The sequence below is a fragment of the Podarcis bocagei genome (assembly GCF_964188305.1).
Source record: "Podarcis bocagei genome assembly, chromosome: 5".
NCBI lineage: Eukaryota > Metazoa > Chordata > Lepidosauria > Squamata > Lacertidae > Podarcis > Podarcis bocagei.
The window spans coordinates 37,937,881-37,965,768 of record NC_138129.1 but is presented as its reverse complement, the minus strand read 5'-3'; the positions used below and the strand labels follow the sequence as shown (position 1 = coordinate 37,965,768).

The window sequence follows — 27,888 nt, the reverse complement described above, 5'->3', positions numbered from 1 at the left end:
CCAGCAGGGCCTGTTGAAAACAAAATTTTGAGGAGCCCAGGGAGTTTGTCTTTGTTAGGGTTTCACACTGATAGGTAGGTCCCAAACAGCGACACACAAGAAACTCCATTAATAGGTCTCTTAAAATAAATAAATAAGTCTGGCAATTGTTACGGTATAGCTCTGGTTCAGTACTCTGCCTTCACTGCTTTGTTTCCCAAAGGGGATGGAGGCTATTCGCCTTACCAAATTGACTTGTGTCCTCAAGCAGACAGAGAACTGTATTCACGTGCCATTCACAAAGCAATCTACTGAGTCTATTCCATACCAGTGATGGGATGATGATAATAATTTTATTTATACTCCGCCCATCTGGCTGGGTTTCCCCAGCCACTCTGGGCGGCTTACAGCATGTATAAAACATAGTAAGACATCAAACATTACAAACTTCCCAATACAAGGCTGCCTTCAGATGTCTTCTAAAAGTTATGTAGTTCTTTATCTCCTTGACATCTGAAGGCAGGGCATTCCACAGGGATAGGTGTGGCTCTCAAGTTGCTATTGGAGTATACTCCCATCATCCATGATCCTTGGCCATGCTGGCAGGGGCTTATGTGAGTTGGGTTCTACGGAATCTGGAGAGCCACAGGTTCACCATTCCTGTTCTACAGGTATACTCTTCCACAAAATGCAAATGGTTACTTTAAATGCTCTTGCTAGTGTATAATTACTTGAGTACCCCCCCCCTTTTAGAAATTCTTTTTGAAAAAGAGAAATATTTTCAGAGTAAAGTACTAACAATTGCAGGTTTAAAATTTCATTGAGGAAAACAAATCGGAGAACGTTTAGAGAACATTAAATGAATGACTTTGATGAAGTCACTTATGAACTGGCCTGATCCACACAATAATGGCCAAAGCTAATCACATCCTTGATCACTGCAGTCAATAACACTGTCAGTTCTCCCCAAAACTGTAAGAATGCAGTGAACTTAATGATTTTTCAGCAGATGCCACAAACCATGAGATTATTTACTAATCCAGTTTAGAGGACTTAACTTTTCCCATTCAGATTCTTGAAGGAATGTAGCCAAGGTTGTGCCCTGGTCAAATACAGTGCATTTACTGCTTCACTAGGTTCTTCATTTTGTGTCTTGGGGCTACTTCTGGGAGGGTAATATTCTTACTAATCCCATTTAATCCTCTTTGACAATTTTTTTTTAACACAGTAAGGGATCACTTCTGGAGAGCCATTGTGGGAAAATGGTCTCAAATATCTGACCTCTGACATGACCCCTGATGGTCTTCAGTAACTAGTTTGGTGTTGAGATAGATTTCTTAAATAAGGCAGGGGGAAAGTTGCAACAATGGTCAAGCTTCAACTATATTAGCCTCTCAATCACTAATTGTGAACTCTCCAGCTCAGGGGGTTAAATCTGCCTGTCTTTCTACATTATGCCATGCAGACGCATAAGATAAATAAGTGGAAACTGCAGAAAAATAGCTAGTTCTAAAGCACTTGTTTAGCTATTTGCTTTCGTATGGGGGGGAGGGGGAGATGGCATGCTGAAAGTATTTTAGTTGCAAATTTGGCATGCAGAACCTGTTTCTCTCTCTCTCTCTCTCTCTCTCTCACACACACACACACACAGAGAGAGAGAGAGAGAGAGAGAGAGAGAGAGAGAGAGAGAGAGTTGTGTTGCTGTCATTTCCAAAAAAAGACACCCATTTCCCCAAAAAAACAAGTGTACTTGGGTGCCAGTTTGGAGGGTTTGTACTGCCAGAGAAACTGAACAGTGATCGTGCTGGTGTACCACCTACTGCTCAACAGCCTTTCTGTCAAAGATGGTTGAGGTAATCTTAAGTGTGGTAGATGCCTCCTTGTAGCAGGGAGTGTTCCTTGTCATATTGAATGGAAGGGGTACATCATCACACCTAGATCATGAGGATCTAAACCACTACTCAGTCACTAACATCCCTTTCTGAGCAAGATGCTCAAGAGACTTGTGGCCATGCAATTTCAGACATACTAAAAGGAAAAGCAATTATCTCGTCCCATTTAATTCAGCACCAGGGCTGAATCTAGACACATCGAAAAAGTGTTTCAGTCAAACTTGTTGTAAACTTCATACAAGGGAATCCCATTGGCGAAAGACAGGACTCCACATTGCCATCTGGTGTCACAGTGTTATAATGCATATAAAGTGCTTTATCTTTACAAATGTAGCTGAGTCCCAGGTCTGGTTTTGGCACAGAGACGGCTGTGGCTGATAACTTGCTTTAGGAGAGAAATGGAAGTGTTACCCTGTTGCTTCTCCTTGAACTCTTAGTGGATTTTGATACCATCAACCATGTTATACTCCTGGAGTAACTTGGTGGGTTGGGATCACAGTGTTACAGTGATCCCAGACCTACCTATAGGGCTGCTTCCAAAGAGCTGAGTTTGGCTTAGCCCCAAGTTCTGCAATCCTTATTTTTGTTCCCAATGCTATTTAAATATCTATATGAAGTCATTAGGTCACATCAACAGAGAGTTTGGAACTCAGTGCCATCAACATGCAGATGACATTCAGCAATGTATTTCAGTACTGTCTAAACTAGATATAGCCATGTCTGTGCTGAACCAGTGTCTGAAGGTAGTAATTAGCTGGATGAAGGCCAATAAACTGAACCCTGACGTCGTGAAAACACTGTTGGTGGGTGGTCCTTGTGCTGGGAAAATGTGTATTTTGCCTCTTCTAGATTCCTGGATCAAAATATCCCAGCTAGTTTTACATGTTCTAGTAATCTCCCAGTTGGATTACTGTAATACACTCTACATACAGCTGCATCTAAAGTTTTAACAGGTGCTCCAAGGCTTATTACACCTATTCTGCAGGAGCTTCACTGGCTACTACAATTTAAAGTGTTATTAGTATGTTAAAGCCCTGAATGACTTGAAGTGCCTCTCTCCATATTAACCAGCTTGGGCTCCAAAATCAGTTGAGAGTGCCTTATTTGCAGTCCCACCTATGAGTCTTGTGGGCCTTCTCTGTGATTGTACCTTGACTCTGAAACCTTGCTCAACGGTATGGACAGAATAATCACTTACGGTTTTCCACTGTACAGTTCAAACTTGCACCTCTCCCAAATCTTTGGAATTTTACAACACTCTAGTGTTGTAATATTTGCTTTGCTTTAATTGTATTTCATTTTAATAACTGTAGCTTTCAGTACTGTTGGAAAACACTTTGAGAGCGTCTGGTGAAAAGTGCTATACAAATTTTATAAGGCAACTAAGGTTTGATAAAAGAAGTTTTGGAATTCCAGAAGATCCATTTGAATCAATGAGATTTATTTATGAGTAGATATGCACAGGACCACTCATCTTGAAACTTTAGTTTTGACCAAGAAAAAATGCACATCTAAAACAAGCATTTGTTATTTCAGATTCATGCTTAACTATAAGATTGAAAATACATTCCCTGGAAACTCAGGTAGCAGGGGTGGGAATGCACACACACACACACACACACACACACACACACACACAAACCAAGCAGTCAAGCAAGCCTGTTATTGCTTAAATTGAAAACCATAGACACAATATATTCCAGAACTTGACTCTTCCTTAATCTAAAGAAGCTGTGCCTGTATCTAACACTGCTGGCACACCATTCTCCCCAGCTCCTTGTCAGCTGGAAGTTGCACCAATACAAATAATGAAATCTGAAAGAAAGCATGACCAGAAAGGAAGATAGAATTATGGATAACACGAAGCGCTAATTTTCTTGACAACACACAGAGCTAGTCAGGACAACACAAAAAGATGGTACAGACATATTAAACTCCTTAAGGATACAGCAGTTCTGAGGCAATTGAAGAGACACCTAACTCTTAGATAATGATAAGACATCATAATCTTCTCCCCCTAAAGGCAGAGGATGAAGCAAAATCTGTCTGAGACTGTCTGAAATGAACTTGCTGTGCTCTTGATCAGTCATGCAGGCAAGCAGCAAATTCTCTCAGCAATTAGCTCTCTCAGTGCACATTCTATCAGACTGGACAGGCAGACAGAAGACTGGATGGATAAATTCAGACCTTCAAGGAAAGAACCATTTGGACGTCCCGATTATCAGAGGAGGATTAGGTCTGGGGATAAGCCATCCTTCCACTATCAAGACTGCAAGGGCCATATATCATCAGTGTCAGGAATGTATAGAGCTGGTTGAAATTCCAACTGTATACACTCATTTAGGAGAAAGTTGGGCCGGGGGGGGGGAGTCTCCCATCTAGGCTCATCCCATTGGGTGATATACACTTTACGAGTGTGGTAGGAAGGCTTTAATTGTTCCATATGACACGAAAATAAAATGCTTTTAAAATCTGTCTTGGAAACAGAATTTGGTCGGGATAAGAAATTAGTCAATTACATCAGCTTAAACATTTATGTTTCAGGTTATCTGAATTAACCTCATGGATGTTTTAATTTTCTTTTTAAGTCACTATTTTACCTAGCACTTGTGTAGCTACACAAGCAAATTAAACATAATCATTGTAAGTTTCTAATATTAGAAATATTAGACAACATAGCTAAGAGATAATATTTATGTAGCGACTTCCAGATGCTGTGAACTAGAACTCTCATCATTGCTAACCACCGGTCATATTGGCTGTGAGTGATGGGAGGTGGAGTACAATATATGGAGGGGACCATGCTGGTCATCCCAGTCTCAGATATTGAGAACACTTAAAATTTGTTATAATGAACAGTTCAATTGAAATAAACAAATTGCACTATCTAGAACAGTGAAGCATTTGTACAATATTATATTAAAGTTTATATTTTGCCAGCAGAACAAATTCAAAGCATAATCCCTTAACACTGATCAGCACCAATGTGCCCAGTAAGCCACATGTTCTGCAAAAGAATATGTTCATAAATGTCATGTATATTGTCTGCAAAAAGACTAAGGGCAAAAATCAGTCCTCAGTGTTGCATGAAGAGGCACTTATGGAAGCTCAGAAAGGCATGACAAAAAGCTCTTTTTCAGTTTATGAGGTTCAATTTTGCTGTCAGGATTTACAATTATCCTGCCAAGTTTACAGTAAAATGAGCTGGTAGTGAGCTGGTAGTGCATGCAACTGTAAGACAGTCTTACATTTCATTAACAGTACAGTAAGCACTACGTTCCAGGGCACTCATGTGAGAACTACATTCTACACAGCACATACACAAAATCGCACACAGAGAAAAAGCTGCCTGCTGGAAGTGGGGGAAATCCTGTGCAGAAGACCCTGCACTGGCTCCCTAGGCTGCAAGAAAGGTGGGGGGAAGCTTGGTTCCTTCAGATGCGAAAAGGGAGAGAAAAGCAGACAGGGAGAGAGGCAGGCAGAAATGTGGCTCAGTTCCAATTTTAGGGGTTTGTTTTGCCTGCAGCTCTGTCAGCCTCTCTCTGTCCAGCCAGCAGCTCAACATTTCTTCTTCTTCTTCTCCCATCTGCCTCTACAGCTTCCCCACTCATTTCACTCATTTTGGAGCTGTCACCTCTGCTGCAACCATGGTTGGGAAGGCTGCTGCTTCCTCAAAAGCCAAGAGTGCATAATTGAATTTGCGCAAGTAAAATGTGTGTGTGCCGCAACTGCACTATACAAAGTCCAGACCACATGGGAAAATAGTTCCACTCTTTGCTAGTCCGGTCAAATCTGGAGTAGTGGGTTCAGTTCTGGGTGCCACATTTAAGAAGGACTGGTGAATGTCCAGCCAGCATGGTGAGGCGGTCTGAAAACCAAGCTCTATGAAGAGCAGTTGAAAGATCTGAATACTAAAAGTGAGATGTAATAAAAGTCTGGAAACTGCTGGGAAGCGCATTTCAGCAAAACATTAGAAGAAGCTTCCTAACTGTTACGAGCCATTTGACAGTGGAATAGGCTGTCTGGGGAGCTGGTAGGCACTAGCTTCACTGGAGGCATCTGGTCAGAAGCTGGTCAACCATCTGTCAAGAGAAGCTGTAATTCAGGAGTGAGAACAACTTTGGCTCAGCAGGCCAGATTCTAAAGTGGCCACCCCTTTGTGGGCCACTTTTGACAGGAGGGTGGATCCCCAGGGATGTGTGAGGAGCAAGGTTCGGGGATGAAAACAAGGTATCTGGAGGAGCAGCAAGATATCCTTCCAGTCTCCTCCAATTAGTTTGCACAAGACCAAAGAAATGCCTTCCATAGGAACAGTTTCAAGCCCCAATAGGCCCTGCTTCTAAGAAAAAATGGTCCCCATTAAAGGACAACATCTTTCTTCAAAGCAGAAACCATCCTTATCCTATGGGTATTCCTGCATGGGAAAGCACTATATTCAAACGGAGAAGGATCAAACCCACTGTATGTAGAATGGTTTACAGGTTCATTTAGAGCTAGCAATAGTCACAAACAAAAGGATGGAACTAAAACACTTACTCAAATATCTTTCTGAGAACCCATCTGTTTCTTATTGTCTCACTTATCTGATACATCTAGTTTTCAACTGGACAAAATCCTAAATTTCAGCCATTTAGAAAAAGCTTTCACTTCCTATTAGACAAAGAAAGTGGTCCATTAACAATTGACTCTTTGGAAAAAACAAATAAAAGCATGCAAAAAACACGTTCTTCCCTAGAGGAGTTATTTTTAACTTAGTTCTAGTACAATATGCTATAGTTCTGACTGTCTACAGATGAAATTGTCCCAAAAAATCCTGATATGATCATTATTTCCTGAATAGTTGTTCTGTTCCCATGGTTCTCAAAGTGGTAGGTGAATCTCCCTAAGGAGGCTTGCAATCTCTGGGATTATTTGTGGTCCTGTTTACCCTACACTTTCATCGATTTTCTTCTTATTTTTACTAATCTATAAGGTGTCAACTTGTGCAATGTTTGCTTGGAAATCAAAGTAATAGGGATATATATTAACACATTTGTATGGGCTGTGTGAATTCAAGAATAAACAGAGGGGTCCACTGTGTTCTATTTTTCTGGAATCCATATCTAAACAGGGACCTTAAATGACCCTTTGAGCTCATATTAAATCATGCCTTGACAACAAGCGGCACCAACTCATTGCTTTTTCTTAGTTATGTTTAAACAAGCTCAAACATTGTCTCTTATCTTAGGACAGAGGTAGCCAACATGGTGCTTCTTAGATGTTTTTGAACTACAACTCCCATCAGCCCCAGCCAGCATGGTCAATTGTCTGGAATGATGAGAGTTGTAGTCCAACAATATATGGAGGGCACCACATTCACTACCCTACTTAGAAGGGAATTATATTAGGTTGGAAATTTAGTCAACATGCTTCTACCAATCAGAAAACAAAATCATGCTCTAGGACAGCATACTATTTCATGGTCTTTGAATGTTTCATTAAGGTAAACAAGTGCCCACCCTAAGGAGGTTAAAATATATTATCTCCCTCTGTATGGAAAATTATGGCTGGGGAAGCAAGTAGAGTCTGTTTAGCAGGAGATCCTAAGGACTACCTTGATCAGCCAACATATTTATCAACTCAGGAGCTCAAAAGCAGCCAGCAGAAACACAGAGGTGAATGCTTGGTATTACAGAAGCTGAAATGGTTTATATATTTCTATTTAGATTTATGGTACCTTTCAAAACAGAACACAAAGTGGTTTTACAAACAGAACAATTAAATCAGATAACAATTTCCATACATCTTTAAAACAAATAAAATTGAAAATAAATAATAGCAGGGGGGTGAAAAGACACTGAACTAGAAAGACAGTGAGCTCAGAACCGTGAAATCCTTTTTTAAAAGGGCTAGAGGAAAACATGAGATTCCTAGTCTCCCTAGATCAGAGGTGGTGAACTTTATTTTCAATCTGAGGGCCATACTGCCTCAGCACGGTCAAAACCAAATCAGGCATAGCTATCCCACACTCACTCTTTCTTGTACATACACCTAGCTCAGCCACACATCCTTAACTCAAGACAACTCTACAGAAACACACATACCACACTTTACACACCATTGTTTATCTCTTTGCCAGCAGTGCAATACAACTGCTCCCTCTTCTGTTACCCCCTTCTCTGATTCCCCCACTCTCCCTGCCAGTCTTGTGACATTACACCCTCCCCATGTGTTCTTCCTAACCCTACCATCCCCAAGGGCTCCATGATTCACTTCAGGACAGACTGATTAGGATCCTCCTGCTAGTATTAACAGCATTTGCAGAACTTTACCAGCAACTGTGATTTCAGAAAATCAACAAGAACAGCTGAGATCTGAACACACAAGTCAAGAAGTGCAGTGTGAGTGAGGCCGAGGACCTCAGAAGTGCTATGAGAGACCAATAAAAAACAGAGTCCTTCTCAGTGATGGCTAAAGTAAAGAATTCATTGAATGGTGAAGGAAGGATTAGGACAGGCATAGGCAAACTCGGCCCTCCAGATGTTTTGGGACTACAACTCCCATCATCCCTACCTAACAGGACCAGTGGTCAGGGATGTAGTCTCAAAACATCTGGAGGGCCGAGTTTGCCTATGCCTGGATTAGGAAATAAGTCTGCTTTTGTCAAATATAAACAAATAATCCAAATGGGATGGCTCTAGTTAGGAGACACATAGGAGAGGGAGAATATTGTGGCAGGCTGGAGGTTGCAGTGCCTATCTTAAAACAAAAACAGGCAATAGAGAGCATTTGACAGCACCAGAACCACCAATGAATGGAAAATGCACTGTTCCTATTTGAAGATAACAATCAAATAGTAGCACCAGGAACAACAAATTTGCCAACAAACATACAAACTACATAATCTCTCAGCATGAAACCAATTATAAGGACACTAATCTCTCTGAAACTCTGTCATGCAAAAATGCTTTTGGGCTGCAAGCATTTGAGATTAACAATTATGAATTGTTAGGTGTTGCAGAAAACATGGTGTCAATGTGTGACAGAACTCTGAAGAGCTAAAAACAACAACCCTGTACTTCTGTCTTATGATATTTTAGCAAATGTATGCTCTCAAACCTATGTGTGCCCGAGAAAATGTGAATGCTAGAGATGCGGGTGGAAATCAGTGCAGGAAGTGCCTCCATGAAGACACTCCCACTCCAGAGATCACTATTCTCCCAACTGAGTTTACCCCTTGTTTCAGAGCCCATGTGTTTAAAAGTGATTTTACCCAAGTGCCTGCTATATCTGCCTCATAAGACAGAATGCTGGTCATACTGTGTAGTTCTACACTGAATATGGTGTATGTAGAGAAGTTCTTAAAATAATCACCTGTTTTAGTTGGCTTGCCTTTTGCTTTGTGTGTGTGTGTGTGTGTGTGTGTGTGTGTGTGTGTATGCATGCACGCGGACAAACACTTACCTTTGGAACATGAGGATTAAATTCAACTGCTCTGTGAATTGCCTCTACAGCATTAATCTCTGCTGTACTAAGTCCTCTTCTAGAGGCTGTTTCTGGAGAGAATCTGCAGCAACATTCAAAAGTTTGTCAAGTTACTCAAACTGAGGCAAAGGATAATCTAGCTTTTTTTTTAAGCTGTGCTGATTGAAAATAAAAATTTTAAGCAAAAGCTCAAATTAGCTGGGCCAGAGCTTAATCCAGCAAAGCAAAAGCACTACTTGCAGTTGCCAGATGCAAAATTATTTGCTTGCAGGAAGAATGAAGAGTTTATCACTTTACATCTGAATCTGAAATATTTCACTTACCTATCTGAAACTGCTCTGGCCTTTAAGAGTGCTGCTGTGTAACATATCGCTGCTGATTTTGGAAGGCTGATGTCTATGAAACAATAAATTGTTGTATTTACATTCTAAAGTGAGAAACATTTCAAAACCACACCCTTCAAGAAGAGGGAGGTACTTTAAAGCTACCACAAAGGAAAAGGCAATGTTTCAGACTAAGTTTACTTGCCTTGTGTGAGAGCTCAGGGGAGGAAACTACAGAGAAAGACACGGCTATGCATCTTACTCTCTTGTACATGTGTCAAATGTCTGCTGCTTTGGATCATGGCTCCAAAGTGTCTGTAGCTTCTTATTTCTGAGAATTCCAAGATGACTAAAGGACCATGGCCATTGATGTGGCTCATAAAAACATATGCCCCCAACACCCATGTGCCCACAGCAACAGAATGTGGGATAACCTCTTCTGTTCCATATATTCTCTGTCACTCATCTTTCTTTCCTGTACAATCTCAACCCTAGGTCCCATTCCTTCCTCTTTTCTCCTAATCACCTCTTTCCTTACTGTCATCACCACAAATTCCCACGAAGTTACTCTTCCTAGCTACTACTTCTCTTCCTCCTTTTCCCAAATGAGAGGATCAAAATTTTGGGCTGGTTGCCACACAGCAATGTTCAGAATCATGTATTGTTTCTGGCAAGTCTTCAACATCACTAATGTCATAAAACCAGGTTAAAGCAATCTATTAACACATTCTAAAATGCCTCCCGCCACCTTCAAATCCCCCGCCCCCCAATTCCATGTTAATGGGCAGTTTTAGCCACTATCTACTTTTTAACTTTTTAAAAAATACTTAGCTATCAAGTGTAAGAATCTGCAATATATTCTGAGTTAAAGCAATGGCTCCATCTAGCTCCAGCATTGCATCTGAATCACAGCAGCTTTTCAGCATCTTGAATCTTGAACACCCATTGCTGGAGGGGACAAGGAGTGAATCTGACACCCACTGAACTGTGTTCCCACCCTTAACTTCATCAGAAACATGATAATTAGTTTTAATATCACTGTTCAGAGTTTACATGAAACTCTTCTTACATTTTATGTATGTGTTCCATGGTATGCTGAAAAGCAACTAAGCACTATGCAGTCCTAGAGGAAGAACTGTTAGGAAAAACTCCTTTAGAGCACCTCTCACAGAAAATGTGGCAAATCTGGCACTGAAGTTGAAGGGCATTATAGTTTTTTGACCTGAAATCCTTTGCAGAGAGATGCACCACAGAAAAAGTGGTGTAGCTTTGAGAACATAAAGAAGTAATTAGTCTCTTCTGCTAACTGATATATATATATATAAACATCAATATAACATACTAGTGACAGGATATATTACTCAATTATAATGTAAAAAGTTAACATAAAAAGGTAAAGGTAAAGGGACCCCTGACCATTAGGTCCAGTCACGGACGACTCTGGGGTTGCGGCGCTCATCTCGCTTTATTGGGAGCCGAGGGAGCCGGGGTACAGCTTCCAGGTCATGTGGCCAACATGGCTAAACCACTTCTGGCAAACCAGAGCAGTGCACAGAAATGCCGTTTACCTTCCCACCAGAGCGGTACCTATTTATCTACTTGCACTTTGACGTGCTTTCGAACTGCTAGGTTGGCAGGAGCAGGGACTGAGCAATGGGAGCTCACCCCATCTTGGGGATTCGAACCGCTGACCTTCTGATCAGCAAGCCCTAGGCTCTCTGGAGTGAAAAGAGCAACTAGAAAAAAATAATATGTCTTGCTTAAATGATATCTTCTTTAAATATTTGGGGAAGTGTTACTATTTTTTAAATGAATTATATAGATAAATAGCCTTTCACCAGCTGGATTACAACCTAACTAGCATAATAAAATCCAAACAACGCAATAAGTTAAAAAAAATAGTATTTTGCAAACACCCCTGGGATTTTGATTGGATAAATGGCAATTTAAAAGTTTAACAAATAAAATAATTTCATCCAATTTATATCAACTGCCCAAGGTCCAAGATAAGATACAAATCAAGGTGAGCAGATGTCTGTGTTGATTTTCAGGCACCACCCATCTACTCTGCTGAGTTATTTGAAAAATGACTGCTAATCATGGGAGGCCTTGGACCCCAAGAGGGAAGGGGCCTAGTGATTCATGAATATTTTATTCAAGCACACACTGCAACATGCATCTAGCACACAGTGACATTTATATATTCTTACCATCATACTTTGCTAGAACTGCCTGGACATCAGCATAAGCCTGTAGTTCCAGAAGTGATTCTAGGAGGTTTTCATGTATATTCAATACACTTAGGAGAGGAAACTCTTTCATTAACTGTAAATAGGAGCCGGGAGGAGAGAATAAATTAGGCTACACAAGTTTCTACCTTGCAGCCAAGTCTTATGCATGTTTACTCCACTAAGTAAAAATGCATTAAATTTGACTTTACGAATTAAAATGAATTACACACACTAACCCAATGAACTCATTGAGATCTAAAAAGGTAAAGGTAAAGAACCCCTAACAGTTAAGTCCAGTCGCAGACGACTCTGGGGTTGCGGCGCTCATCTCACTTTACAGGCTGAGGGAGCAAGCATTTGTCCGCAGACAGTTTTTCTGGGTCATGTGGCCAGCATGACCAAGCCGCTTCTGGCGAAACCAGAGCAGCACATGGAAACACCATTTACCTTCCCGCCAGAGCTGTACCTATTTATCTACTTGCACTTTTTGGTGTGCTTTCGAACTGCTAGGCTGGCAGGAGCTGGGACCGAGAAACGGGAACTCACCCCGTCGTGGGGGTTCGAACCACCGACCTTCCGATTGGCAAGCCCAAGAGGCTCAGTGGTTTAGACCACAGCGCCACCTGCGTCCCTCAATGAGATCTACCACCAAGTAAATGTACCTAAGTTTACAATCTAGGTTAACAGACTTGGTAGTAAACTCATGGTTTCCAAAACCAAACACAAAGGATTGTACATTCCACTCATATCTTGAAATCACAGGTGCTGCTTTTCCTATACAAAGTGAAACTGACCCATTTTTCCTTTGCAGCACAGATTGAACTCAAGCCATTCTGCAAAGGAATTGCTAAGTTGACCCAAACAGCCAAAGAGCACTGATTTCAAACCTCACTTTGAAAAGAGTTTAGCTCCATTCAGTAGCTTCCAAGTGGAACCAATCCCAGTGGGACTTTCATCTGGTGCCAAATTTAACAGGCACTGAAAACAAGTCATGGGACAATCAGCACCCCTTTTAAGACTCCTGATCATTCCTGCTCTGGACCTGACATCATAAATGATATGCGGGGGGGGGGGGGCAGATGGCATGACATGTTCCTCATCACTGCTATACACATCTACTCAGAAGTAAGTGCTGTTGACTTAAATTCAGCCACTAGCCATGATGAGCTACAACTGGAAGCAGCAATACTGATTCTGAGTACTAGCTACTGGAAACTACAGGATGAGAGAATGCTCTTGTGCTCAAATCCTGCCTGCCAGTTTCCCAGAGGCATCTGGCTGGCCACTGTGAGAAGAAGTTACTGGACTAGTTGGGCCATTGGCCTGATCCAGCAAGTTCTTCTTATGTCCTCCCAGGTAAGTGGGTATAGGATTGAAGTCTGGATAACTTACATCTCTCATCATTTTTACTGCTTCTTTAATTCTTCCAAGCTTCCTTGCACACATAGCTAGTCTCCTTTTCACATAAACCAGTACATTGGTGTCTCTTCCTAGGGAAAAAGAGAGACTACATCAAATACGTAAAAACTAAATTATCACACATTTTCTAACCCAGGCATTCATTTCTGCATATGTTGTAGGAGATCCGTCCTGCTCTCCCTGTCCACAAATATATTGAGAAGGTTGAGGGTTAAACCACAGAACACACCCATAAAATCACAAAGTGACTTTTTTTGAAAACACACATGAGTCAATCAACATTTATCCATCTGAGTCTGCAAAATGGAGGGAACATTATATCCTGAGAAAATAGAAAGGGAGGGGCACAGACAATGTGATGTGCCAAACACTGACTTAATATGAAGCACAAGGAATCCAACTATTTCCTCAAGCCACCACATCCAAGGATGTGGGACAAGAAACCCTCTAACACCCTTTCATCCAAACAACATATTCATAGCTTCAGCACATATTTGCTGTTCCATTGTAATAATAAACTGAAGTTTGACAACTTGTTTGTGGCCTCAAAATTAAGACACCACATTCCATGGCACAAGGCAGCAAGAGAGAGAAATATAAAGAGAGAGAATGATATTGTAACCTTGAGCTATTGACAGAGACTTGCTAGAAAAAGCAAAAAGGATGAGCTGTTGGTAGAAGGATGAACCCACCAAAGGTAAAATACCAAAGGTAAAACATTATTTCCCACAGCCCTGCTAACTTCAATGTAGTTAATATAGAACTGTATCGTGTTGCTGATCTGTGAATAGAATGACCTCTTTCCTAGAGTGCAAATCTCCTTCTGTGACCAGAATATTTAAAAATATTCTCATAATATTTTAAAATAAGGCTAAAGCCTTATCCTTTACACACTTAACTGAAAGTGAGTCCCATTGTATTCAGTTCAGCTTACTTCTGTTTAGACACATATAGAATTGCAGTGCAAAACATTCAGCACTTTCTGAAATTAAAATGTAGCTTGTACAACTGCTGCCTGTACTTACAGTATGTGTACTTTTAATTTTTGTGTTCATGTAGATTTTAATCCTGCAGCATTAAAGTTTTCTAGTGCTTCTGTAGATTCATGCATGACCAAGCACAGCACTAGTGACCATTTTGAATGATTTGTGAAAGGATACTTACTAAACTGTGCTTCATGCTGTGGGCTCTGGGAACTGCAGTGTTGAGACTTTCTATAAATGGTTTCTCCTGCTTTCAGAGCCTGCTTAAAATATTTCTCAGCATCCACAATAGTAGTTGCTTCTTCCTCGGCCAAAAGAACATATGCTGTGGCACAACTGAGAAAGAGAAAAAATGAAACCAGGTATTCAAAAGATGTATGTTGACACAGTGACATGATTAACAATGTATACAGTAGCTGAACATACTTGCATATAAACTCCGATCAAAGATGTGGAAGAAAACTATTTTCATCCAAACAATACATGTAAAATGTTTCAATACACATTAAAAGGAAAACAGGCTCTGTGAGACTGACCCCAGGCAGGAGAGGGACTACTAATTTTCATTGAGGGTGGCTATTTTACGATCAAGATGACTACAAAATGCACTAAGTAAAAGGTAAATTTCAATATCTGTTAAACTACAAAAATGAAGTTTTTTTAAAAAAGGACTGCAGTTCATTCTATGTAGAAGCTCAAAATATTGGGTGGAATTTAATGGTGTGTTATTATGAACTACTCATCTGTGTGAGCATTACAGCTTGCCACATGGAATGATGTCCCCCGCCCCACATTGTTCTTGGGATTGTCCCAACCCCAAGCTCATTTTGAGGGGCACATGAGGAGAGTAGAAGGAGGGAAAGCTCCATTGCACAAGCGGATGTCCTTGTGAAGGGCTTCTGCTGACGGGGAGTATTAGGTGCATCCCACCCATTACTTTTGACCTTGAAATTAATAAACTGGGGGAGCAGGGGCTTAAAATGGAAATACTGGTAGTTTCATAAACAACAACTGTGCTCAAATATTCTGAATTTCTATAAAGTAGTGGTTCAGATATCCATGATGAGTCATATAAAAATACCTGCCCCCACATATAAAAGTGCACTTGGATAGTCAAATGTACAAAATAGATTTGCAAAGTGGTGTATAGTTTAAAAAGGTATGGAAACTTTTGCTCTGCTTTCTCTCTCTTAACTGGAACATTTTGTGAGATACAGAAGGGAAAAATGTTAGAAAAGAAAAAGAAAAAGAGAAAATTCCCAGAACATTTTTTTAATGACTTAACTATGAAGATTTTTATAACAATTGTGTTTATTTTGAGCTGAAAAATACCCCTGCCACTTGAAGATCTCATTTTCTAAAAGTTGCATGCTAATTTTGGACACAACTGAGCCAAACATAAGAATTTTGAATCATATTAAAATGAATCCTTAATTCAGTTGCACTGAAAAAGATGAGATTCTTTACTTCATTCCTATGGTTCGGCATCAATTCAAACTTGTGTGAAGTATCCACTTCAGACTGCAGGTTGGAAAAATTGTAACATCTCAATGTCCAACAATTACAAAAATGTCTTACATGTTAGCTTTATATGTCAAGGGTTAAAAACTTAATATGGGATAGTGTTACAGCCCACCAAAGGTCACATCACTTGAACGTGTTAATCATATTGTTACAAAAACCCAGTGCTCGCCCCTCTTTTCGCCAAGCAGTGGCACAGGCACACACACACAGGGTCTGGGTCCCTTTGGAGAACAGAAGAAACATCGGAGACTGTCATGCTTTGAGAAATAGGGTTTATTCGCCTATTTACACATTCAGTTTGCATGGAGGAAGTCCAGATCTTACAGCTTGGCCCAAACCATTGCAGGCAACCTTTCCTTCTCCCCCACCAAGATGTATCTCAGCCTTATTTTCTTCTTCTTCTACCCAGAAACCCTTGCTTCAAACCTCCCTTTTCCTGTCCCCTCAAACACAGTTGCCCTGGGCAAGCTTAGTGACATCTGACTCTCCAGGCCAAAGGATCCTTCTATGGCCCATCAGCACCTTTTTGTAATGCTAACAGATCTGCTCTCCCCGCCCCAGCCAGTCAGAAATTCTTTTGCAGCTTGTATCTCCGACCCCCAAATAATCACAATCCTAGAATTTATTAATTTCTATGTTTATCCTAAGTCTACAACAGTATGAATAGGCTCTAAGAAATTACTTAACAATGCTGTATAGCTTTAATTTTAGTTCATAAAATTAGGGTGAGACTTGTTACCAAACTTACTCATTATTTAATTCTAAAGCTTGATATGCTGCTTTTATTCGGGCCTGAGGGTTCCTCTCCCGCCATGCCTTCTGCATAACTGTTGGGGGAAAATAGGATTTATTTACAGGCAAGTCATGACTGTAAGTATTCATGGAGAAACAAACAAACATCTCTCTTTCTAAGAATAAAGCCACTACCAAACTGACCACCAGCCCCTATCACAGGGGTTGGCAACCTAAGGCCCATGGGCCACAAGCGACCCATGGGGGTCATTTAATTGACCCATGAGCTGCCCCCAAACTGAGCCGCCTGCTCGCGAGTCCCCATGCGCTGTGATAAACCGGCGCAGCACAGCACAAGGACTCATTTCCGCGGCACCAGAAATCACGTCTGCACAGACGCTGGAAATCGCGCGTGCGCATGATCTGACCCACGGAGGGATCTCTGCTGGAGTGAACCGGCCCAGGCAAGTTAATCCTTGCCAACCCCTACCTTATCATAAATGTATGTTGTCAGGGGCTCAGGAACAGAGGCACAGGGGAGAGAGGAAATGGAGAGCGAAGGGGAAGAATCTGAGGGCAGCGTAGGGGAGTATGGCAGTGACCCGAGAGATTCCATGAGCTTCTCCAGCGAATCAGAAGATTCCCAGAAGGAGGCGCCGATGGTCAGGGCGAGGGGGGTCCCAGGGGGGACACACCAGAAACAAAGGGCCAGCGGGGACTCCCAAAGCAGCAGCTGGAAATCAGGACCAGCTTCCCCACCAGAGCGGAGTGGGGGGGAAGAGTCCCAGGTGTCAGGGCCAGCGTCTCATCCAGCAGGGAGAGAAGATGAGTCAGGGCTGACCACGCCTCTGTCGGAGAGTGGGGGAACGGAGGGGAGGTCAGGTCCAGCTAGCCTCCCCGAAGGGGGAAGCAGTGACAGGAGCAGTGTAACGGTCAGGAGGAAGGTGGGCGGCTGGGCGCGCGCGCCAAGTTCAAATGTACAGGCGCGTGGGACAGCAGAAAACCCGGATTGGGAACCAGGTCCTAAAGCCCGCCGGAGGCAGGGGGAAGACTCAGGGGACTCAGCGTCAGAAGAGTCTAGGAAGGGCGAGACCCCAGCTGACAGGCGGAGCCAGAGGAGGAAAGAGCAAAGGAAGAGGTGGAGCAAGGCTAGAGTCTTAAACTGGTGTCTGGGGGGAGGAGATTCAGACGGAGCTTCAGCGGTCTAGAGTTTCAGACGTAGAGCTGCACGCTGCGGCTATGTAATTGAAACTGAACTTCAATAAAGACTTTTGTATATAACGACGGACTGGCGTTGGTCCTTTGTGAGCTGGGACCTCGGGCAGCTCTGACATATGTTATTGTTCATCTTTATTTTTAAAAGAGAGAAAAATTCATAAGGTGACCGACAGAAGTGGGGGGGGGGGGGGGCAGAGCTTGTGGCAATTGGCCCCAGGCGGCTCATGAAAAGTTTGTTGTTTTCCCTCCTGCTGGCTGCAAGGTAGGTTTGGTCACTGATAGTCTCTGGGTGGAATGAGTGTGGCTACATGGAGAACAGTGCCAAAGCTGGTGGGATTGGCCTGGCTGTTGCTTCCTCCTCTTCTGTCTGGCTGTTGCTTCCTCCTCTTCTGCCAGATGCTATTCATTTTAAGTGAATAAAATTCTCATCATTGGCACTCACTTGGCTGGGTTCAATTTTTTGGAAATGAAACCTTAATCCCGACAAAGGTTAAAAAGTGAACATTCATGAACTGATTGCACAATCCTATTCATTTCTACTCAGAAGTAAGTCCAACTGATTTCAGTTGAGCTTACTCCCAGGTGAGGAAGTACAGGATTGCAGTTTGAATATATCTGATGGTCCTCAGTTTTCATAAGAAAGGGAGAGAACCTATATATGTTTCTTTTGGAACTAAACCTGCAACTGTCCAGCAAGAATAATGTGGAAAATGTTGGAGCATTTTTCTGAAAACATAATGTTAGTTTTGGCTCTGATAATGAAACAATATACGATGTTTATAAAACAAAAACTACAGTTCTCATATCATTAAACATCTTATCAGATTAATGTGTAGACAGCTAACTCTTGCCGATTTAGATGAACTAGTAAGAATTAACACATAAGCTGACAAAGGCCAGATATGACAAATGCCATTGCTTTAAAGATAGAATAGACAATATGTAACCCTCCATACAATTTGGTGCAATCAAAAGCAAAGAAATATAATAATCTCGGGGCATGGCGGGGTTTTTTTTTTGTAGTAATTCAATATTCAGAAGTACATAACATTTGCAAGTCTTACTATTGAGAGTAACAAAATCAAGAGGGGTAGCTGTATCTATCTGGCTGTAGCAAGAACAGTGAGGGTCTTGAACTGTCACAAAAATTCTCCTGAATGCATCCGGTGAGGTCCATGAACACATATGGCATGGTAAACATTTTAGTCTTTAAGGTGCCACAATACACCTTTCTTTCCTACTATGTAGACTTGGACAGGACTCTCAGGTGAGCAGAGGACATAATGTAAAAATGTTATCACAGACATGCAAAGTTCTGGCAATAATAATGACTTAAGGTTTGTTTTTCTCATCCTGGCTTCTCTATCCCAAGAGATCAGAAAAATTAGGAAAAATGGCATAAATTATCCATCAAATATAAAAGAGACTTAGAAAAGACATTTAGAACAAGCATTTCCAACATTAAAAATTATTCATGGCCAGCCATCTTTCTATCTTTCACACAAGAGATACGGTTGATACCTGCATCTGAAGGTCGAACTGAGTCCGTTTCACATGTGAAAAAGGTCTGGTGATCCTGAGCAGATAAGTTCATGTCATAATATGTAAGTGGCTCCTTTCCTGTCACCCATGTATATCTTTAAAAAAAGAAAGAGAAAGAAAAGAGGCTCCATTAACAGCCCAATTCTTTGCATATGTACTCAAAAGAAAGCCAGTGGGATACGCTCCCATTTAAGTATCTACATGCCAACCTAAAGGATGCATTTAGAAATGAATCATCTATCCAAACAGATTCATCTTTGTCTTTATACATGGAATTTACAGGAAAGAGTAAGATTGCAACATTCTGACAAACCAGAAGCTCGTGTTCTATTTTAATTTATTTTACAAAAATGGCTATATCACAAAGATAAAAATACCTGCTATATTCTGCTCCTCTAAAGAGATTGAGGGGATTTCGCCATACTTTGCACTCTGTAAAAAGAAACAGTTTAATCTCAAAATTAAGCAAGAACTGTAGATTTCTAACCTATATGCTTTGTGTGTTGAGGCCTGGTTCACCATAAGAATCTTGGTTCAATAAATATGAAACCATTACTTCTGAACTGGCCCAAATATTTAAAAAAAAATGAGAATCCACAGAATCAGAAATAATAATGGGCTCACATTCTGGTTTCTCCCTTTTCTGGTCTGCAGCAGCCGTAATTTACCATGACATGCAAATCTGAAATGATGGCTAGCACTTGCTTTCAAAACTAGATTCATAAACAATCGTTTGAAGCAGGCATGGCAAGCCCTAACCATAGTATTAAAATGTGGATGGCATGTTAATGGTGTTAAACAGAAAATTTAAAAAGGGAAAGCCCCAAGTAAGAAGAGAGGAGACAGAGGAAACCCTGGTTTGTTTCTGACAAATTACAGTTTGTTTCTAGCCCAAATTACAGTTTGGATGAATGTCTAAATTGAGATACCACTTCAAGAAAACAGTTTTTCTATCACATGTAGGTGCAAAGCAAGCAATTTTCCAAAAAACAAAAACAAAAGCCACTTGTCACATTGATCTATATAGCAAAATATATAAAGGCAAAATATCTATTATAAAAAAACTAAAAATCATATTGATTTGGAAATTGCAAGGGGTTGTGGAAAATAAAATACTAAACTCAACAACTCACCTGCCCCCACTAAAAAAGGCTTTGCCCAATCTGATTTACTTTGTTATTTCCCTTGTTTTTCCTAAGCAAGACAAAGGGATTACCTGATGCAAAGCTAAGCCCATTTACAAAAATAAACATAAATTTTATTTACAGGCTTTGGCCAAGGCCAACTATCATGAAGTACATTTTCACAAAGCCAGATGTTAGAAGCAATCACCTGACAAACTCTGCCTGCTTGTCTCATTTTCTCCACTAGTGGCAGAGAAAGTTGCCTGTGGAGAATTAGTATTCTCTGCTCCTCCAATAAGTGGTCGTAAATGGCTCACGGATACCTGCTCAATGAAAGATGTGCCGTATTTCCTGAAATACCACCATTCAAATATCTGCAGTGAGAAACAGTAAAACATACAATAAACCATTGGGTCAAGAATCTCAAGTCACGTCACTTGCTCACAAAACAATAGGCTGCCCACAATTATATTTATGGTTCCTTTCAGCAAAGGTTGACAGTTTGCCCACAGATAATATGACAGAAAAGAATTGTTTCTAAACAAAGCCCTTTTAGGGCACAGGCACCAGCAAAGTAGTAAGCAATGCTCCCAAATTTCAGCCACTTCCTGTTTCTCTGTAAACAAAAGTGTAATGGAGATATAAGATAGCCCAAGAAATCTATTGGTTCTTACCACAGGGCTACTCCCCCCCTTCCAATGGAAAATATTGGCTTAAAAATAGTATCCTACGTTTTTCAGATTAAAACTAATGCAGGGAAGCAGACTTAACCGTCTTTCTTCTAATGCTATGCACTTGATTTTGGTCATTTTACTACCCTGTGATAGCGCACCCCTCCTACAACCACTTGTGTACATTTATTTGTGGCACTGCATGAGGGTTAGGAATAGATAGACAGGTTTCATCTTACCTTTTGAGCACAGTGCTACACAGGGGACTCAGAACTGGCATGTCCTATGTCAGAGATTTGGCCCCAACAAGTAGGATCCAGACAAAAACTAAATGCTACTCTGGGCAATTCTGGTAAAACATGGGGTGCCTTAAATCATATGCTGGTGGACTCAAGATGAACAAGAACTGCCTGAAGGCAAATGATAATATTTTCATCATCTTTTTGGTTTGTACACTGCTCCTAATATGCATATTTTCTGTTCAATGGAATGGCATTATAGTGCAACTATGGCTACGCATAAGGCCCCCTCATACAGCCATGATAATGAGGCAATGCAGGTAGAGTTCCACAAATGACTTGGCAGCCTAAGCAATGTGCTTCAGAATACAGCCAGAGAAGGCTCAACACTATTGTCACATTTGCCCCTTACAATGCTATAAACCATTTCATTTTTTACTTGGAAGGCTGTGGTTACCAGCAAGGAATCACATCAAAATGAATAAAAATGTTGGTTTCTTTTTCTGTATAGGAGCGCCACCTAGAGTTCAGCTGGCATATAAAAGGTACCGGTAACTTTCATCTTCAGACTGGCACAGTTTACAAAAGTCTAATTTTAAAAATTAATCTGTAACACTGTAAACACAGATGCATCACATTTCACAACAACTATTCCTCATCTTCCAAAAATCCCAAAAAGGTACTGTGGATGCAGACATGACCTATTCTTAGTTGCTGTAGATACTTTCCTGGACATTTTAAAAACAGTCTTAAAAGCAGGCCAAAATTTAGGGTCGAGTATGCATTAATCTCTTACTTCTTTGTCCTAAGCAGCAGAAGGGACTAAATAGCCATCTCAGCAATTAAAAAATATATATTTTAATCTTCTAAACATCTAAAATCTGAAGAGTTCTATACAATACTTGTGTGCAGCATTTTAAATACTAGCCTATGTAGTAGTATAAGTTCACTTTTACCCTACAGTGCAATTGCATCCTAATGTGTGAAATTTTAACCTTGTGTAGTTGAAAGCTGGCCAGCTGAAATCCCACAAATTAATTGCATGCAAAGCAGAGCCTAAAAGCTCCTTTTGCACTTGGTTTTCCTGGTGTGGAAAGCACTTTTAAGCTCTCAGACTTGCTTACCTTTGGGAGGCTCTTGTTAGATACTGCAAGGAACTTGAGTGGCCACATGAAATATCATGAGAGCCTCCCAGAGCCTGGTAAGCAAGATGGAGAGCTTAATAGGTCTCTGCCTTGCTTGGAAGGTCAGGATGGCCCTGTGAGGGTGGTTCGAAGGGGGTGGTTCAAGTATATGCATTTTTGCATGCATGTGCCATCCCTGGAATGCAATCCCTGCACAAGACACAATCATACTATATTTCTGGTTCTGTAGGATCAACAAAAATTCCAGCATGAGTAAATAGAGAAAATTACTTACAAATATCAGACCGGATATCAGAGAAGATGTCCCAGTAAGTGCAACATAGAATTTTGGAGTCAATGTGCTCAAGAAAATGGTCACTGTCAAAGAAAAAGGGAAGCTTTGTCAATCAATACATTTGCCTCTCAGTGTCTGAGATGACATTACTTAAGCAACGCACACACACACCCCTACACACACACCCCTACACACACAGTGTCAATTCCTCCGTTGGTTGTGGATACTTTTTGGAAAGTCTGAATCCGGAAATGATGTAGCTCAGGTAAGCTATGCTTTGAATGTTAGGAGAACCATTAATGTTAAAGTAGACTTTTTAGCTAAAAGTGCTGGACAGGACTCAAACACAACAACACTCTTCCCACCTGTGATTCCCAGAAACTGCTATTCAAAGACATACTGTACTGCTTCCAACAGTAGAGCTAGAACCTAGCTACTGTGGCTTGTCCACTGAAAGCCATCCAACATGGTAGAGAATACCATAATTACACTACGTGCTGTGTTAAGTACTTTTTGTTTGTTTCTTTGTTCAATGTTTAGCTTCATAAGAAGTCCATGAGTTTGAGTTCAAACAGCTAACCCTAAATGTTTTAACTGCTATTTTAGCTTCCTCTTAACCTAGATACAAACACAAGGATCCAAAACAGCAAACCACAGTTTTAACACAAGTTTAATAGCTTTAACTTAAATCTGTAAAGAGTAAAATATGGGGAATTATGGATATTTGATCAATTTTAAATACTTCTGAAAACACATATTGGTGTGTTGTACCTTGCCTTGTGACCATATGGTGAAGAGCAGTATAGATATATTTAAATAAGGACCGAGATTACTACAATGCATTATATGTGGGGCAGCCTCTGAAAACAGGAAACTTCAACTGGTGCAGAAGTCAGCGGTCAGGTTGCTCATCGGAGCAAGAAAGTTTGAGCATATAATGCCAATCCTGGTCTAACTGTAATGGCTGCCAATCAATTCCTGAGACAAATTCAAAGTGCTGGTTTTTACCCATAAAGCCTTAAACAGTTCAGGACCGCAATACCTCAAGGATTGTCTGTTCCTATATGAACAGACTCAGAACCTGTGATCATCATCTGAGCCACTTCTTTGTGTACCCACTGCATGAGAGGTCCAGAAGATGGCAACACAAGAATGGGCTTTTTTTGCAGTGGCTCCCCATTTGTGGAATGCTCTCCATAGGGAGGCTTGCCTGGCACCTTCATTACATATATTTAGGCACCAGGTGAAAACGTTCCTTTTCTCGTAAGCCTTTGGCTAATTAAGCCATCTGCAGCCTTTAAAACTGTGAGGGAGGGTAACTGTTTGTGTTTGTTACTATGTTATCCATTTTTGTGTTCTTACATTGTAAACTGCCCTGTGATTCTAGGATGAAGGGTGGTGTAGAAATTTAATAAACAACATTAGACACTAGTTTCATTATTTTTATTAGAATGGGCACAAGCATTTCTTTTAGCATGGAGCAAAGAATGTGCTGCTTGTAACAAGGGTTCAACGTATTCAAAATAATTAAGCCGTAATCTTCCAAGAAGTGTCAACACTTAAGGGTTCCTTGTAATTGTGAGAAATTTGAATACAGATCATTGCAAACATTATTTCCATGTAGGAACAACATATCTGAAGCAGCTCAAAGGTAAACTAACACTGCTGCATGCTAACAGGAAGTAAATCTCATTGTACTCTTTAAGATTTACTTTTGAATATGAATGTTTAGGACTGATTCATAAAATCCAGACAGATACTACCTGAGGCATTTTATTAACCAACCTACAACACTGAATCTTGTTTGTGGGTTAGGCCTACTGATTGTTATTTAGCAAGAGATTAGTAGATAAAAAGTGTAAAGAAAATGAATATGGTATGTTGACGATGAGAAATTGACAGCTCTTATATTAGTGTCAGTCTCACAATTTAACCAGTATAGCTAGTTTTGTCTGAACAAGTCTACCTTCCTGGGCTTTTGAAACCACAGCATGCAAGAGACAAAATCTTAAACACACAAAATAAGACCAAGTTAAAAGCAGGGCATGTACATTAAGCCCTGAGGGGGATCGTAAGGTAAAAGTCAAGGTTACTCCATTACTTACTTGATGTAGTGCTTCATGTGTAGAGTATGGCAAAACTCAGTAGGCCCACCAGGCAAATAAATAAGCAGACTCTCCTTCATTCCCTAGCAACTTTAACCCATGAACACATTGTTCTAAAGTTATGCATGTATTGAGGACACGGGTGGCGCTGTGGTCTAAACCACTGAGCCTAGGGCTTGCTGATCAGAAGGTCGGCGGTTCGAATCCCCGTGACGGGGTGAGCTCCCGTTGTTCAGTCCCAGCTCCTGCCCATCTAGCAGTTTGAAAGCATGTCAAAGTGCAAGTAGTTACCGTATTTTTCGCACTATAGGACGCACTTTTTCCCCTCCAAAAATGAAGGGGAAATGTGTGTGTGTCCTATGGTGCGAATGCAGGCTTTTGCTGAAGCCTGGAGAGCGAGAGGGGTCCGTGCGCACAGACCCCTCTCGCTCTCCAGGCTTCAGGAAGCTATCCCAAGTCTTGCAAGCCCGGCGGGATGTCCCGCGGGCTCGCAAGGCTTGCGGGCAGCAGCCTGCACCCAAAAGCTGGGGACAGCGGGGAGGCGCAGAGCCGCCATCCCGCTATTCCCCGACCTGATCTGGAGGCTGGGGGTGGGAGAAGCAAGCCTGCTTCTCCCCCCCCATCCCCACAACCTCCAGATCAGGTCGGGGAATAGCGGGATGGCAGCGCTCCGCCATCCCGCTATTCCCCGACCTGATCTGGAGGCTGGGGGTGGGAGAAGCAAGCATGCTTCTCCCCCCCCCACCAGCCCCACAACCTCCAGATCAGGTCGGGGAATAGCGGGATGGCGGCGCTCCTGCTTCTCCCCCCCACCAGCCCCACAACCTCCAGGCTTCAGCGCGCCCTTCCCGCTGTCCCCTGACTTGGTTAGAAGGCTGGGGGGGGGGAGCCTGCTCCTCCCCGTCGCCAGCCCCGCAAACTCGGGAGACAGCAGGAGAGGCGCAGCGCGCCTTTGCCGCTGTCCCCCGACTTGGCTAGAAGGCTGGCGGGGGGAGAAGCCTGCTCCTCCCCGTCGCCAGCCCCGCAAACTCGGGAGACAGCGGCAGGGGCGCAGCGCGCCCTTCCCGCTGTCCCCCGACTTGGTTAGAAGGCTGGCCCAGCCCCGCAAACTCGGGGGACAGCGGGAGAGGCGCAGCGCGCCATCCCGCTGTCTCCCGACATGGTTTGGAGGCTGGCGGAAGGCTTCCTCCTCCCCCAGCCCCGCAAGCTCCCAGAGCGATGCCAAAGCTGCACGCAGCTTCGGCATGGCTCTGGGTCCCGTTCTGGGGGAGGGGGAAGCTCGGGCTTCCTCGCCCCAGCCCCGCACCTGGCGGGGGGGGGGATAATTTTTTTTTGCCTTTATTCCCCCCCCCCCAAATCTAGGTGCGTCCTATGGACCGGTGCGTCCAATAGTCCGAAAAATACGGTAAATAGGTACTGCTCCGGCAGGACGGTAAACGGCGTTTCCGTGTGCTGTTCTGGTTTCGCCAGAAGTGGCTTAGTCATGCTGGCCACATGACCCGGAAGCTGTCTGCAGACAAACGCCGGCTCCCTCGGCCAGTAAAGCGAGATGAGCGCGCAACCCGAGTCATCTGCGACTGGACTTAACGGCCCAGGGTCCCTTTACCTTTCACTTTACCTATGCATGTATCATCATGCTTTGGAATGTTTTATTAAAATACCTGATACTAAGGATGTAACCATATGACATAAGTCCCATTGAATATAATGGCACTTACTTTTAAATAAACATGGGACAGGTTTGAGCTGTAAGTCATGCTGTATGCTGGCCTGCAGACTTAAGAGTGTGTTTTTAACTCCCCAACCATTAACTTTAGACCAACAAAATATTATGAGACTTAGCATCTATGCAAGGCCTGCAATTTAAAAAGCAACAAAAGGGGAGTATGGAGCTCACTGCTCTAATAAAAGAATAGTGACTGTGTGTAAATTGCAGCATTCAAACAACAGGTCTAGTTTCTTTCTGTTTTGATGACACAGAGGATCTGACAGCTGGTAGTATAGATGCTGTCATCATTCAGGGCTTGCAGACAGCAACAGATGATAGAAAGCTTTTTTTAAAAAAAAAAGCTGACAAAGGGAAGACATCACGGACTACAGACTGCCTTGCAATCTTTAAAATAAACAGACACAAAGAAAAAGATTTAAAACCAACTTGGCTTACAAATAACCTGACAAAAAATAACGAGGCCCCTAAAGGACAGAAGCACTTAAATACACACCAAAACACAAAGGAGAACAGAGCCCAGGAGCCCTGCAAGAACCAATCCTTTCTGATAACACCCTGTATTTGTATGCAACCAACCCCAAGGTAAGCACACCCCAGATTTTAGTGTGAGGCAAAGTCATAGCTCTAGAGAAGCGTTTTCACCAGCAGGGCTCAGCCCAGAAAAAAATGGCGTAAAGCCAGTTTCACGGAGCACGTGCAGAGTTCTTTCCACAAACGGCACCTCAAGCACCTGAGATTAGGGCTGAAGAGCTGTGGGGCAGCGAGTAGCCCAAACAGCCCCCTAACCGGCCGCCCCAAAGCCCCCCACCCCTCACGTCCATAGCAGCGGAGGGAGAGGAGGCGGGCCAGCCCGCGCCCCTCCCCGGCGGCGGAGTCCCCTCAGCGCCCACAGAGCTGCTCTCCCCTCCCGCTCCCCCCGAGCAGCCCCTCACCTGCCGCCAAGTTATCCCGCAGCCGGAGCGGGCCTCGCAAGAAATAAAGGAGCCCGAGCGCAGCCAGCAGGGCCAGCGTCCGCGCCCAGGGTCCTCCCGCCAGTCTCAGCCTCTCCCACCGCCGAGGGCAGTGGCTGGGCAGCTGGGAGGAAGAGGAGGAGGAGGAGGAAGGCGCCGCATCCCCATCCACAGAAGGAGGACCACTCTCCGCCATGACTCCCGCCCTTCGCTCGCTCAGGCCTGGCTGGCTGGAGGAACGGAGGGAGGGAGGGACCAGCCGGGCGCGCCGCCGCCGCCTGACTCTGAGAGAAGCGGGAGCGCGCCCGCTGCTCCGTCTCTTGTCCTCCGCGCACGTGTCTGTT

General features: G+C 42.5%; 1 protein-coding gene across 1 annotated transcript in view; it reads right to left on the bottom strand.

Moving 5' to 3' along the window:
* The window catches only part of ST7L (suppression of tumorigenicity 7 like), a 42,497-nt gene extending 14,677 nt beyond the window's left edge, over positions 1-27,820 (bottom strand). Inside the window, exons 1-11 of the mRNA XM_081195189.1 lie at positions 27,527-27,820; positions 22,761-22,843; positions 20,640-20,805; positions 19,685-19,739; positions 19,287-19,402; positions 16,564-16,642; positions 14,473-14,627; positions 13,282-13,379; positions 11,869-11,983; positions 9,659-9,731; positions 9,315-9,417 (exon numbers count right to left, since the gene is read on the bottom strand). Coding sequence (XP_081051315.1) covers positions 9,315-9,417; positions 9,659-9,731; positions 11,869-11,983; positions 13,282-13,379; positions 14,473-14,627; positions 16,564-16,642; positions 19,287-19,402; positions 19,685-19,739; positions 20,640-20,805; positions 22,761-22,843; positions 27,527-27,740 — 1,257 coding nt within the window. The 5' untranslated portion in view covers positions 27,741-27,820. The remainder of the gene's footprint in view (positions 1-9,314; positions 9,418-9,658; positions 9,732-11,868; positions 11,984-13,281; positions 13,380-14,472; positions 14,628-16,563; positions 16,643-19,286; positions 19,403-19,684; positions 19,740-20,639; positions 20,806-22,760; positions 22,844-27,526) is intronic.
* Between the last annotated feature and the right edge of the window lie 68 nt (positions 27,821-27,888).